Source organism: Bos taurus, chromosome 16 (assembly GCF_002263795.3).
Source record: "Bos taurus isolate L1 Dominette 01449 registration number 42190680 breed Hereford chromosome 16, ARS-UCD2.0, whole genome shotgun sequence".
Lineage (NCBI taxonomy): Eukaryota > Metazoa > Chordata > Mammalia > Artiodactyla > Bovidae > Bos > Bos taurus.
The window spans coordinates 26,043,544-26,057,563 of NC_037343.1; the positions used below are offsets into that span (position 1 = coordinate 26,043,544).

The 14,020-nt window shown below is 38.6% G+C and overlaps 1 protein-coding gene across 12 annotated transcripts in view; it reads right to left on the minus strand.

Annotated features, from left to right (window-relative positions):
- Positions 1 to 621: 621 nt before the first annotated feature.
- TAF1A (TATA-box binding protein associated factor, RNA polymerase I subunit A) overlaps positions 622 to 14,020 on the minus strand; it is a 32,036-nt gene continuing 18,637 nt past the window's right edge. For 9 of the 12 annotated variants that reach the window (NM_001045908.1, XM_010813117.4, XM_010813116.4 and 6 more), the window contains 6 exons: positions 8,969 to 9,099; positions 7,543 to 7,701; positions 6,448 to 6,514; positions 5,587 to 5,710; positions 3,962 to 4,116; positions 622 to 997 (listed from right to left, as the gene is read on the minus strand). In NM_001045908.1, coding sequence (NP_001039373.1) covers positions 885 to 997; positions 3,962 to 4,116; positions 5,587 to 5,710; positions 6,448 to 6,514; positions 7,543 to 7,701; positions 8,969 to 9,099 — 749 coding nt within the window. In that variant the 3' untranslated portion in view covers positions 622 to 884. Of the gene's footprint in view, positions 998 to 3,316; positions 3,438 to 3,961; positions 4,117 to 5,586; positions 5,711 to 6,447; positions 6,515 to 7,542; positions 7,702 to 8,968; positions 9,100 to 14,020 lie in introns of those variants that run through there. The other 3 variants (XM_024976094.2, XM_059875276.1, XM_059875277.1) reach the window with 3 other exon arrangements.

A 14,020-nucleotide genomic window follows, 5' to 3' on the forward strand; every position in this document is an offset into this window, starting at 1 on the left:
CGGTTACTACAACATGTTATAAAACTCACTCATATTCCGGGAAAGTTGTTCTTGGCATCTGAGCGAAGCTTCCCCATTGGGCTTCCTATATAACACTCAGACACTACTTCTCCACTGTCCAGCCATCCACGGCTGCAGCCTGGTCTCTGGGAGAAAGGAGAGGGACACAGGAGTTCTGGAGCAAGTCTTGGCCGGCCCTGCCAGGCACACAAGTGGACCGACACAACTGGAGTCCTTTAAAGTTAGGCCAGTGCCAGCTGGAAACAAGCAGGCCTTCTACCCTCTCTACCCAAATGTCCTCTAGCGGCAAAGCTCCCTCTCTACCAGAGCTCACTTAACCCCACACTGCCATGTCTCATTACCAAAAGAGAAAGGGGAGGAGTCCTTTTCTAAATTCTTCTTTCCTCAACAGAACTGATCACCAATATATTCTTCATGGTATTAAACCTAATGTGGATCATTGCATTGCAGGCAGACGCTTTAACCTCTGAGCCACCAGGGAAGCCCCAATTAACATCTAAAAGAACACAAGTTCATTTAATAGTCCCACAAGTTGTATTTCATTACACGATTGTCAGAAGCAAATTAGCTGCAAACTGCAATAACTGCTGTAGCGCTATATTCTTAAACAAATATATTTTTATTTGAAGATTATTCCTTAATGTTACATTTAACAGTACAAAAGGGAAAAATGTATTTACAAAGAACAAATGAGACTCTTCCTCTAGCTATAACTGTTAGTAAAAAAATATATAAAAAAATATACAAATAAACCTTTTGTAGTCAAATAAACTACTTCCTTAAAATACAAAATAAAATACACTTAGAACTATCACTGAATTACTACTCTGTAGCTACAAATCTGAAATAACTAAAATTCAGTATCAGAGTCCTGAATTTACAATGCTGTATTTTTTCACTGATTTCTTCATCTGCTTCATTTTCTTCTTTAACGCTTGATGATCTTGCTTTGAAATATACCGAAAATATTTACAACCTAAAAAAAAAAAATCAAGGCAAAATAAACAAAAAGTTTTAATACTTACCAAATTCTTCAAGTGCTTTTCTACATTGTAAAAATTCTACTTCAACTCTGGCACACTGATGATTATATAAACAGATGGATTTGTATTATCTATGGACGTATGTCTCGGAGAAGGCAATGGCACCCCACTCCAGTACTCTTGCCTGGAAAATCCCATGGACAGAGGAGCCTGGAAGGCTGCAGTCCATGGGGTCGCTGAGGGTCAGACACGACTGAGCGACTTCACTTTCACTTTTCACTTTCATGCATTGGAGAAGGAAATGGCAACCCACTCCAGTGTTCTTGCCTGGAGAATCCCAGGGACGGAGGAGCCTGGTGGGCTGCCGTCTTTGGGGTTGCACAGAGTCGGACACGACTGAAGCGACTTAGCAGCAGCAGCAGCAGCAGCAGCATGGACATATGTCTAAGCTCATTCTCAGCACTGTCACCAGTGAAATGGACTGCTTCCTACCTACAAAAATACTTCTGATCCATCATGATTAAAACTTATACTTTAGCTTGTTTTCTACCTTCCCTCCCGAACCTTAGTTAAGGTGAGACGCATATTATACTGTGCTCTGCTTAGTCTCTGTCCATGAGGATTCTCCAGGCAAGAATCCTGGAGGGGGTTGCCATGCCCTCCTCCAGGGGACCTTCCCAACCCAGGGATGGAACCCAGGTCTCCCGACATTGCAGGCAGATTCTTTACCATCTGAGCCACCAGGGAGGCCCAAAAATACCGGAGTGGGTAGCCTATCCCTTCTTCAGGGGAACTTCCCAAACCAGGAATTGAACCAGGGTCTTCTGCATTGCAGGAGCTACCAGGGAAGCCCACGCATATCACATTCATGTATTAAATATGCCTTCTCCAGAAGCAAACTACAATAGCTTCCTTCTCAATGACAACTTGGTCAAACAGTCACAGAGGTATCTGTAACAATTAGAAAGTCCTCTGTAGAAAACCTTGATGTGAAGAATTAGGACAGACAAATTCTAGGTTAGAAGAGATCAAAAATTATCTCTCATTCCCACCATCTAGCAGGCAGCCAGAGGTGATCAAGGAGTTCTGCCAAAGGTGCTCATCAGACCTTCTATCTGCTTTTCATACTCTTACAGTGCTAAGAGGATCGCTAGTTAAGTATCTGAGAGACACGAGTCAAATTCCTGTAAGAAAAATGTAAGCTGGGTATTATAAGGGATTTTCTATTTAATAAATGAGACCATAAATCACATATAAAAAGTTAGCATTATTACAGTCTCAGCTTGCCTCTATTCATCTTTCCTGGAAATTCCTAGGACATATATTGTACCTAGAGTAATTAGTTTATTACCCCTGAAAATAGTATGTGAGACTTGCTAATATTTTGTTAGCTGGGAAGCAGTGGTATATGCAATGTTAATAATTTGTGCTTCTAAATGTATCTGCCACTTTAGCAAAAACAAAGTACAGATTTCTGCTTCTGTCTAGAATACAGAAAACTGGAAAGAACTTTGCTCCCATCATAACAAAGAGAAAAAGCCAAATAAACTACAATCTCCTAACTTCAAGCCCACCTGAGCTGAAGTCACATGACAGCCGAGCAGCCTGGACGGCCAGGAAGGAAAGGCCCCTCCAAGGAGAAGTGGGCCTGGTCACCTTGAGTGGAGCATGGGAGGAAGGGCAGCCCCTACACCCTGCTCCGAGCACAGAGCAAAGGCAGATGATGGCGAGAATTCAAATCCAGGGTGTAATGAGGGTAACCAGACCAAGAACAAAACCCAGCTCAGTTCCCGATAGACTGACTTAACCCCCACACTAACATCCTGAAAAAAGAAGCAGTGAGCCCACTCTCAGGCACTTTATGCCTGATATGCCTGATACTTCAGAACTTACGCAGCACTTTAACATGAGCTTTGCGTGATGCTTACAACAATCCTGTAAGCAAATCAGGCAGCTGTTACACTGCCCGTCTCACACAGAAGGCTCCCAAAGGCTACCTGCTTGGCCTAAGTGATGCAGCGAGTAAGGGACAGAATTGGAAAGTTAACCCAGGTCTTCAGACCCCGCTCAAACACAGGTACATTCTGATATCTGTACTAGAAATCTTTATACTCATAAAGTTGGAAATCACAGTCCAAATCACATTTTTGTGTCTTGTCGTCAGTATATTAGGGAGAAATTTTTAAAATTACTCTCATGTTTATTAACCCCTTTCTTCCCACAAAATCAGCATCTGGTTAATCTTAGTAACCATCTGAAACATTAACTGAGAATACTAATTCCGAATTAGCACAAACTATATCTAAACTGACCTGAAGAATCTCTTTAGAGCACTTTAAATTCCCTGGCCACACAGTGCTCACTGTGGCCACCGTGAGGTTCCTTTCTTCATCTCTGGACAAGATGGACAAGTCTCATTTCAGTACTGGCTACCTTTCCATATTTCAGTGGGAGAAAGCAGGTAAGAGTTTTAACAGCCAAGATACTCCCCAAAGAAAAGATCAATTTCCCTTTAAGAAAATTTTTAGGTAAGTTAATAGGAGGTATGTTTTTCTTTTTGTAAGGGGAGAAATGACTCATTGTTACAGGAACAGGGAAGTTAATAGAACATAAAAGTGTCATTTAAAAATGAAATCAATAAAGAATATTTTTCTATTTCTTATAGACAATCTCAGTCAACTTTATAGCACAGCCAAATGGTTATTGTGAAAACAGTCTGCATCCTTTATCTTAATGGCCCTTAAAATATACTCAAATCAAGAGTATAAAAAACAACAACAACAGTTTGAAATCACTGTTTCTAATCCATGGAAATTCCCGACCAACAGATCACTGGCCCTCCCAACTCAAGATTCATTTTTCTATTCAACAGTTATTTCTCCAACATGAATGCCCACACTGTAATTTCAAAATTGCCTAAAAGCTATGGCTAGATAAAAAGAAAACAAAACATGTACCTTTTCCTAACAATAACCCAGCTACCAAAGCTTTCTCACAAGCCAAAGTTTTATCATCCTTCCAATTGCTTTTTGCCCAAAAGTAGCTGAAGTGAAAGCTTGGCCACCAGCTTTTCCTGGAGTTCCACTCTTCTTGAACCCAGGCAAGATGACTCCTGGAAAAGAAAAACGTCAAAAGCGAAGGTCAGTGATGGCAACAGACCTATACGGTCAGGATGTGAACTTCAGTCGGGTCCATGGAAAGATGACAAACCAGATGTTCTGAAACTAGCTTCTGGGTACAGCCATGGCACAGAACATACATGAAAGCAAATCCTTTTGAGACTTCTTTGATCTCCACGTCCCATTCTCCATCTACTGAAATAGCCAGTTCAGCACAGCACAGTGGTTACCAGCATAGACTCTGAGGTCAAGTCTCAGATTCAAATCCCGCATCTTCCATTTATTATCTGTGTGGTCCTGTGCAAGTTGCTTAACCTCTCTGAGCCCAGGGTCCTTGGGTACACGAGTGGCACGCATCTCACAGCCCTGTTATTAGGGTTAAACTGGCCCACAGTCTGGCAGGTGTCATAAACTCTTTGCCTGCTGTCCAGTACAAAGTAAAGTTTCAATAAATGTTAGCTATTATTATTCATTACTTTAAAAGTTCCTTTAAAAGCTTAAATTGTATAGGCTACAAAGAATTACTATCCAAATTGAGATGCCATTATTGTATATTTACATGAACACATGGGTTTGACAGCCTAATCCAGGCAATGCTAAGTGTTCATCAACAATTTAATTGACTTATTTAGCACCTATTTGTCCTTGTGGGCAAAACTTCTCTGCCTTCAAGAACCTTATGGTTAGTAGGGGTGTAGACTGAGATTTGGAAAGTGGCTTACATTGAACACACCAACATATCACACTAAAAGCACTTCATGATCAGGACTATTCTATCTCTAAGGTCAAGTCAGGTCTGAAGCCTGAAGCAAGTGCCCACTGATAATTAATTTCCTAATAAACTAAAATGGATATAATAACTCAATGAAACTTTCATGTCGTGATATCCTTTATTTTCATGGACAAGGTAAAAATGACAAGGGCCACTTCTTTTCTTATATTCGACATGTGGCACTGATGATTACTATGATCAGAGGTATAGTTTCAGATACTCAGCTCACAAGGGACTCCATAAATACCTGTTGAATGAATAACCAAGATGATTTTAAAAGGTCCTAAAAAAAATCCACTGAAAACAGCTGGGAGAAAAGCTGCTTTCTATGTGATCTTACAAGCAGATGACACAAATTACAAAACACTTTACAAAGAATCTCGTCACGAGAGGAAGTGACCCCTTTTAATCTTTATTTTCGATAAGAAAGTACACAGTTATCCCTTAGCAGAGTAGTGGTAACTGACAGCATTTATTTTAATAGCACAAAAAATCTTGATAGAATTTTTTATGTTTTACTTGTGGTTTCCTATTTCCTGTCTTCTGATGTATTCAGAAGAAAACAGCTAAAAACACAGTTTAAGAAATCCAAAAATATAAAGAACTTTAAAAATTGACAGATATTAGCTAAAATTTTATAAAGTGTTATTTATGCTGATCTAGTAATAAACACTATGTGTTTCTTACTTACCCCATTAGAGTCTGTTTGAGATATTTTGCCAAGTATTTCCAAGCAGTTATATTTTTAGTGCATCCAGCAAAATCTAGAATTCCAAATAACACCTCCAATCCCAGTTTATGGTGTTCTTCCTTGTCTGTGATGGTCAAAACCATTAAGAGTTTACAGAAAGCACTGAATAGTACAAAGCTAAAAGATTACATTCCATAGACAAAATATCACTGAAGCATAAGCCTTAAAGTTTAACAGTTTAAAACAATTCACATGATCACATTATGATCAACATATGCTCCTGTGATGAATCTGAAAAATTCAATAACTTAGTCCATGCTAATGAAAGCAGGGTGGTGAGTCTGACCTCTGTATGGGTTTATACTACTCAGAATGTTATTTAAAGTACCTACCCTACTGAGGCATTTCATACATATTCTTTTCTATTAGGAGAGGGACAGAGGCAGTCCCAGTACCTATTAGACTTAAGCAGATTTCCTCCTATGAAGAAATGTTCTTTTCTATACTGAGCTGAATAACAGTAAAGATTAAAATGAGCTGAATTATACAAATAGAAGCCGTTTTTCTTTTGCAACCATTGCCTAATACTCTACAGCACGGGTCAGCAAACTTTTTCTGTAAAGGGCCAGACACTAAACATTTAAGTTTTGCAAGCCTTACAGGTTGTCATAACTATGCAACTCTACTGTTGCAGGGCAAAAGCAGCGACAGGTGATATGTAAATAAATGGGCATGGCTGTGCTCCAACAGAACTTGATTTATAAAAACAGGCAAGAGTTGGATCGGGCCCAAGGCCACAGTTGGCTGAGCCCTAGTCTACAGTTTGTCTACACAAAGAGACAGAAAATAAGAACTACTTACCTGATTTTCGCAGTAACCTATGGAATTCTAACATCAGTTTATGAGATGGTACAATCTGATACAAAATCTGGAAGAAAGAGTAATATTGTAATTGTTACCCATTCTAAAGGCATTAGTATATGTTCAGATAAAATTCTTACTACCTAATATGCTCTCAGAAAATGAATCAAGGATTTAAAAGATACTTTTGCTTTTATCCAGTTTTAATTTTGGTATAAAAATGTATTCTATGCAAAGATATTTAAAACAAAAAAATCCCTGCTAAAAACAAGATAGGTGGTTGGGTGGGTGGGTAGTGTGGATAAACAAAGACTTTTTCTTTTCTCCATATTTATACTGTTGACCACACTCGAAAAATTTACTTTCTTTTCAGCACCAGGACTGAGGAGAAAATAAGGAAAAAGAATATCACACAGATATTTACTGATCACAAAAGGTCACAAAATATAGAAAACAAAACAGCAAAGCTAGTTATTTTGGAAGACTGTTTGAGGAATGTACTATATAAAGGGTATTCAAAAGTCAAGGAACTTCCCTGGTGGTCCAGTGGTTAAGAAATCTGCCAATGCAGGGGACACAGGTTCGATCCCTGGTCTGGGAAGGTTCCACATGCTGTGGAGCAACTAAGCCCATGCACCATAACTACTGAGCCTGCACTCAAAAAGCCAGGCGCCAACACTACTGAAGCCAATGTCCCTAGAGCCCACACTCCACAATAAGAGAGTAGCCCCTACTCGCTGCAGCTAGATAAAGCCCACACACAGCAACAAAGACCCAGCACAGCCAAAAAATAAATAAGTTAATTAAAAAAAAACAATAGCAATGCAAAACTTTCCAACCAGGGTGACAAAGGGTTTCTGTAATATTGATCCTCTCCCCTCAGTCTCACTTGGGCAGAGGATAGGGGAATAGTAGTTGATGAGAGGAGGATCTGCCTGAAGCCCACAGCCTCCTGTCTTTATCTCAGTGTATCATCCATTCATGGTCACTTTCTCTGGGTGCTAGACCATGAAAGTTGGAAAGTAGTGACCTGAGAATGTCTTAAAAGTATTTGATTCCCAACCCTGTTCAAACACTGACCTAAGAATTCCCTACCTTAAGCACACTTATCAGTTTCTCTCTTGGTGCCTTCTCTCTCTTTAGAAAGTTGTATAAGTAGACATGAGCGTTTGGATTTGATGGGAACTTTTCATCATAGGCGTAATTGTTAAGCACCTCTCGGGCACCATCTTGATCCCCGTAGAATTCCAGCATCTATATAAAATAAGTGATGATATCTTAGGTAAATCCCGTAAGATACCTATATGAAACATCATGTACAACTTTACTGATGAGCACAAAATATCACACACCTGAAAAATAGCATTTATTGTATAGGGAACAATAGTGATGCTAGCTTTTGCTTCCATCAGTGCATGTTACAACCTCCGTGGAATAAAGAAGATCACATCAAAGGCCTACACGGTTTCCCAATTTTTCCTTGTCATATTTTGTTACTGAAAAATATAGCAACTTCAACATAAGAACTGTTCCTGTGAGAAATAAAGGCTTCAAAGTAGGGCAAACTAAGGACCAAAAAAAGACCACATGATGCCACTAACCTCAGTGCCCTACATACTCCAGCCACAAAAGGAGAGCATAGGAATTATAATTCCTTTCCTTTCATTCTTTCCCATCCTGACACAGGAGTTTCCAGATTCACTGGCATACAGTTTCAGAGATTATCTTCTGACAACGTAATTCTCACTTTAGCACTAATGAAACTTTCAAAAAGCAAAGTATTTTGATGATATATTCCTAGTCCTCTGTCCTTTCACAATAACTCTAAGATAATACGATGTCCTTAAGAACTTCTAAGAGCCATTCTTCTTCATTTCACATATTGTGACCTAGTTTCAGATTTTTGCCCCCTTCCCTTCTTGATCCCACCATATCATAAAAGATCTTTCTGCTTTTCTTTTAAGCTCAATCAGAACAATACAGAATTGACATTTACAACTATTGTGCTATTTATTTATAAATAAATAAACCATCACCCTTGCACCATCCATGAGCCCTACATCCTTGGGTTTTGCATCTTAGGCTTCAACCAACCACAGACTGAAAATATTCGGAAAAAGAAAATTTCCAGAAAGTTCCAGAATGCAAAACTTGAATGTGCTGCACAAAGGCAACTACTTACACAGCATTCACATTGTGTTAAGTATTAAGAGTAACCCAGAGATGATTTAAAGTATACAAGAGGATGTGTGTAGGTTACATACAAATACTACACCATTTTATATAAGGGATTTTGGTGTCCAAGGATACTGAGGGGTGACTGCATTTGGCCACGACAGGTTATCCAGTGGTGAAAATAAACACAGTTGTTACTGTATAGTAGGAAAATAAGCAAAAATTATTCAGACCAAAAAAGGGCATCCTACTGTTTAAAAAATAATTTTCTCCATTATTTGCCTTCTGATGGATAAAGATTAAGCTTAAAATGAAACTAATAAAAACTTAAGAAAAGTCTACTTACCTCTATATAACTCTTCACAAAAGGGTCCCAAACTCCAGGAATTTGAATCAATGTGCAAAGGTTTATAGACGTCTTCCAGCTGTGGTTAAGCATATTCTGGGATGCTGTGTTGTAAGCATAATCATCTTTATCTGCCCAAAGACAAAAGATTTTTTAAAGCAGTCAGTACTGGAGACTCACGCAGAATCAGTAATTGATAAACTACACATAAGAAAAGCTTAGACTGTAATGGCTTCACTGGTGAATTCTAACAAAGAAGAGTACTAATTCAAAGAAGAGTAGTAATTCTTTACAAACTATCTCCCCAAAAATGACAGAGAGAACACTTCCCAACTTACCCTTATGAGATCAGTATTACCCTAAGACCAAAATCAGACAATAACAACACAAGAAAATTACAGACCAACACCTCTTATACAGATGTACAAATTCTTAATAAACTACTAGGAAACTGAACCTAGCAACATATAAAGTGGGATTTATTCCAGGGATGCAAGGTTGTTTAGCATTTGAAATCAATTAATACAATATTCCAAATCAACAGAATAATGACAAAAACCTCATAATCATCCCTACTGTTGCAGAAAAAGCATTTGATAAAATTCAGTAACTTTTCATGATAAAAACACACAATATCTAGGAATAGAAGGAATTTCTTTAATATGATAAAGAGCATCTTGTGAAAAACTCACAAGTAATATCAGAATTCATGGTGAAAAACTGCATGCAAGGGAGAATTCCTCTCCTGCCACTTCTGTTCAACACTCTCATGGAGGTTCTGGCCAGGCAATTCAGCAAGAAGATGATATAAACAATGTTCAGATTAGAAAGGAAGAATTAAAACTATCTCTGCTTGAAGATGACACGATCTTCCACATAGAAAATCCTAAGAATCCACTAAAAATTTATTAGAATTAATGAATTCATACTTGTATAATATAAAATCAACATACAAAAATAAACAAATCATCCAAAAATGAAATCAGGAAAATAATGCCATTTATAATAGCATAATAGCATCAAAAACGAGAAACAACTTAGCTATAAGTTTTACAAAAGAGATACAAATCACATCTGAAAAGTATTGTTCAAGGAAATTAAAAACGACTTAAGTAAATGGAAACATATCCCATGATCAAAGATTAGACGACTTATTAACTTATAATTTTAATGCAACTTCTATCAAAATCCCAGCTGGTTTTTTTTTTGCTTAAATTGGCATGCTATTCCTATAATCCATATGGAAATGCAAAAGACCAAGAAGAGCCAAAATAATATTTTTTAAAAATCTGGAGGATTCACAGTGTGACCTCAAAAGTCACTACAAAACTCCAGTAACTAAGACTGTGTGATATAGGTATATGTATATCCATAACATGAACTTCCAGGGTGGCTCAGCAGTAAAGAATCCATTTGCCAACGCAAGAGACATGGATTTGATTTTGCTAGGAAGACTGCCTTAGAGAAGGAAATGGCAACCCATTCCAGTATTCTGGCCTGGGAAATACCATGGACAGAGAGGCCTGGTGGGCTGTAGACCATGGCGTCGCAAAGAGCTGGATATGACTTAGCAACTAACAACAACAATGGACGTGTACACATCAGTGGAAGAGAATTTAGAGTCATGAACAAAACTTCGTATATGAGTAAGTGAGTTTTGGTAAGAGTACCAAGGCAATTCAGTGGGAAAATAATAGTCTTTTCAAATAAATGTGCTAGAACAACTGAATATCCACATGTAAAAAGACAAAGTTGAACCTCTATCTACCTCACACGACATACAAAAATTAACTCAAAACGAATCAAAAAACCAAAATGTAGGAGTAAAACTACATACCTCTTAGAAGAAAACATTAGTCTAAATCTTTGTGACCCAGGAGTGGGCAATGGTTTCTTGGATGTGATACCAAAAGCATAAGCAACAAAAGAAAAAGCAGATAAACTAAACTTCATCAAAATTGCAACATTTTGTGACTCAAAAACACCATTAAGAAAGTGAAAAAGGTAATCCACAGAATAAAACAGTTCCAAATCCTGCACCTATCTGATAAAGGACTTGGACCTAGAATATATAAAGATCTAAAACTCAATAATTAAAAAAAAAAAGTACTTCAATTAAAAACCTCCTAGGAGAAAAGAATCTGAATGCAAATTTCTCCAACCAGACAAATGAATGGCCCAAAAGCACATGAAAAGATGCTCAACATTATTAGCCTCTAAGGAAACCACAAATCAAAACCACAGTACACCACCTCACACCCACTGGGATAGTCCTGTCAAAGACAGATAACGGCAAGTGTTGGGAAGGACGAGAAGAAATCAATATCCTTCACATACACTGCTGGTGGGAATGGAAAATGGCACAGCTACTTTGGAAAACAGTATGGAGGTCCCTCAAAAGTTCACAGCAATATTACTCAAAATTGCCAAAAAGTGGAAACAACCCAAATGTCCACCAACTGATAATGAATACTTAAGTGTGGTATATCCATACAATGGAACATAAATAAATAAAAAGGAATTAAGTGCCATTACATGCTACAACGTGGTTGAACCTTTAAAAACATTAGGCTAAGTGAAAGACTAAGTGAAAGAAGTCAGTAACAAAAGACCACATATTTCAGGACTACCTTTGTATGAACTGTGCAGAACAGATATCCAGAGACAGAAAGTAGATTGCTAGGTTGCATGGCAATGCAGGAACTGGGGAAGAGTCAAGAGGGACTTCTAATGGGGGGACAGGCTTTCTTTCAGGGGTGACAAAACTGTTCTAAAATTGATGATGGTAATGGATGAACAACTGTGAATATATTACAAAACACTGAATTTATTATACTCTAAGTGAGATCAAATTGCCAACGTATGCTGGAACATAGAAAAAGCAAGGGAATTCCAAAAAACATCTACTTCTGCTTCACTGACTATGCTAAAGCCTTTGACTGTGTGGATCACAACAAACTGTGGAATATTCTTAATGAGATGGGAATACCAGACTACCTGACCTGCCCCCTGAGAAATCTGTATGCAGGACAAGAAGCAACAGTTAGAACTGCATGGACCAATGGACTGGTTCAAAACTGGGAAAGGAGTGTATCAAGGCTGTATATTGTCACCCTGCTTATTTCTTAAAAGCAGAGCACGTTATGCAAAATGCCGGGTTGAATTAATTACAAGCTGGAATCAAGATTGTCAGGAGAAATATCAACAATCTGAGATATGCAGATGACACCACTTTAATGGCAGAAAGTGAAGGAACTAAAGAACCTCTTGATGAAGGTGAAAGAGGAGAGCAAAAAAAGCTGGCTTAAAGCTCAACATTCAAAACACAAAGATGATGGCATCCAGCCCCATCACTTCATGGCAAATAGATGGAGAGACTGTAGAAACAGTGTCAAATTTCATTTTCTCGGGTTCCAAAATCAATCTGGATGGTGACTGCATGCCATGAAATTAGAAGACACTTGCTCCTTGAAAGAATAGCTATGACAAACCTAACCGTGTATTAAAACACAGAGACATCACTTTGCCAACAAAGGCCCATATGGTCATGGTCAAAGCCATGGTTTTTCCAGTAGTCATGTATGGATGTGAGAGTTGCACCATAAAGAAGGCTGGGCACCAAAGAACTGATGCTTTCGAACTGTGGTGGTAGAGAAGACTCTTGAGAGTCCAAGTAGATCAACCTTGAATGTTCATTGGAAGGACCGGTGCTTTAGCTGAAGCTCTAATCCTTTGGCCACCTGATGTAAAGAGCTGACTCATTGGAAAAGACCCTGATGCTGGAAAAAACCAAGGGCAAGAGGAGAAGGGGATGACAGAGGATGAGATGACTGTATGGCATCACTGACTCAATGAACATGAGTTTGAGCAAACTCAAGGAGATAGTGAGGGACAGGGAAGTCTGGCTTTCTGTAGTCCATGGGGTTGCAAAGACTCGGACAGGACTTAGTGACTGAATAACGACAACAAGTGGGTGAACCATATTAAGAATCATATCTCAATTCTCAATAAAGCTGTTATTTAAAAAAAAGAGAGATTACCATACCACACAATAAATTGGATGACATGAAAACTCCTGATAATAATAAATGATGAGGAGACAACAGACAAAAGAAAACTCAAAACAGACTGCTGCTGCTGCTGCTAAGTCGCTTCAGTCGTGTCCGACTCTGTGCGACCCCATAGATGGAAGCCAACCAAGCTCCCCCATACCTGGGACTCTCCAGGCAAGAGTACTGGAGTGGGCTGCCATTTCCTTCTCCAATGCATGAAAGTGAAAGTGAAACAGACTACTAATGGGATATAAATTAATAACCACTTTGGAAAGACTTTAGCCTATTATGTAGTACAGTTGAAGATACACATGCTTAGTGACAACAATTCTACTCTGAGAAACACATGCATATGTGCACCACTATCTGTGCCCAAGAATTTCAAAGCAGCATTAATTATAATATCCCCAAACTATTAACATCCTAAATAGCAATCAATATATAGAAGGAATAAATTGCAAGAATATCATACAATATATTGTTTCACAACAACAAAAATGAAAAAACTAGAGCTAATTCAACCATACAATCACATGTTAAATGTTGAACAAAATATGCAATGTCCCCCAAAATATGTACAGTGTGGATCCAAATATGACATTAAAATATAGGCAAAACTAAACTACATTTACAGATGCACGCGCTGTGCTGTGCTCAGCCGCTTCAGTCCTGTCCGACTCTTTGTGACCCTGTGGACTGCAGCCACCTGGGAAGCCCCTATAAATGCATACTTGAGTGGTAAAGGTATCTTTAAAAAAAAAGGAGCTATTATCATTAAGGGGCTTCCTAGGTGGCACAGAGGTAAAGAATCCACCTGCAATGCAGGAGACGCAAGAGATGTGGGTTTGATCCCTGAGTCAGGAAGAAGGAAATGGCAACCCACTCCAGTATTCTTGCCTGGAGAATTCCATGGACAGAGGAGCCTGGTGGGCTGCAGTCCACAGGGTCACAAAGAGTTGGACATGACTGAGCTCTGAACATAATTATCATTGAAGTCAGG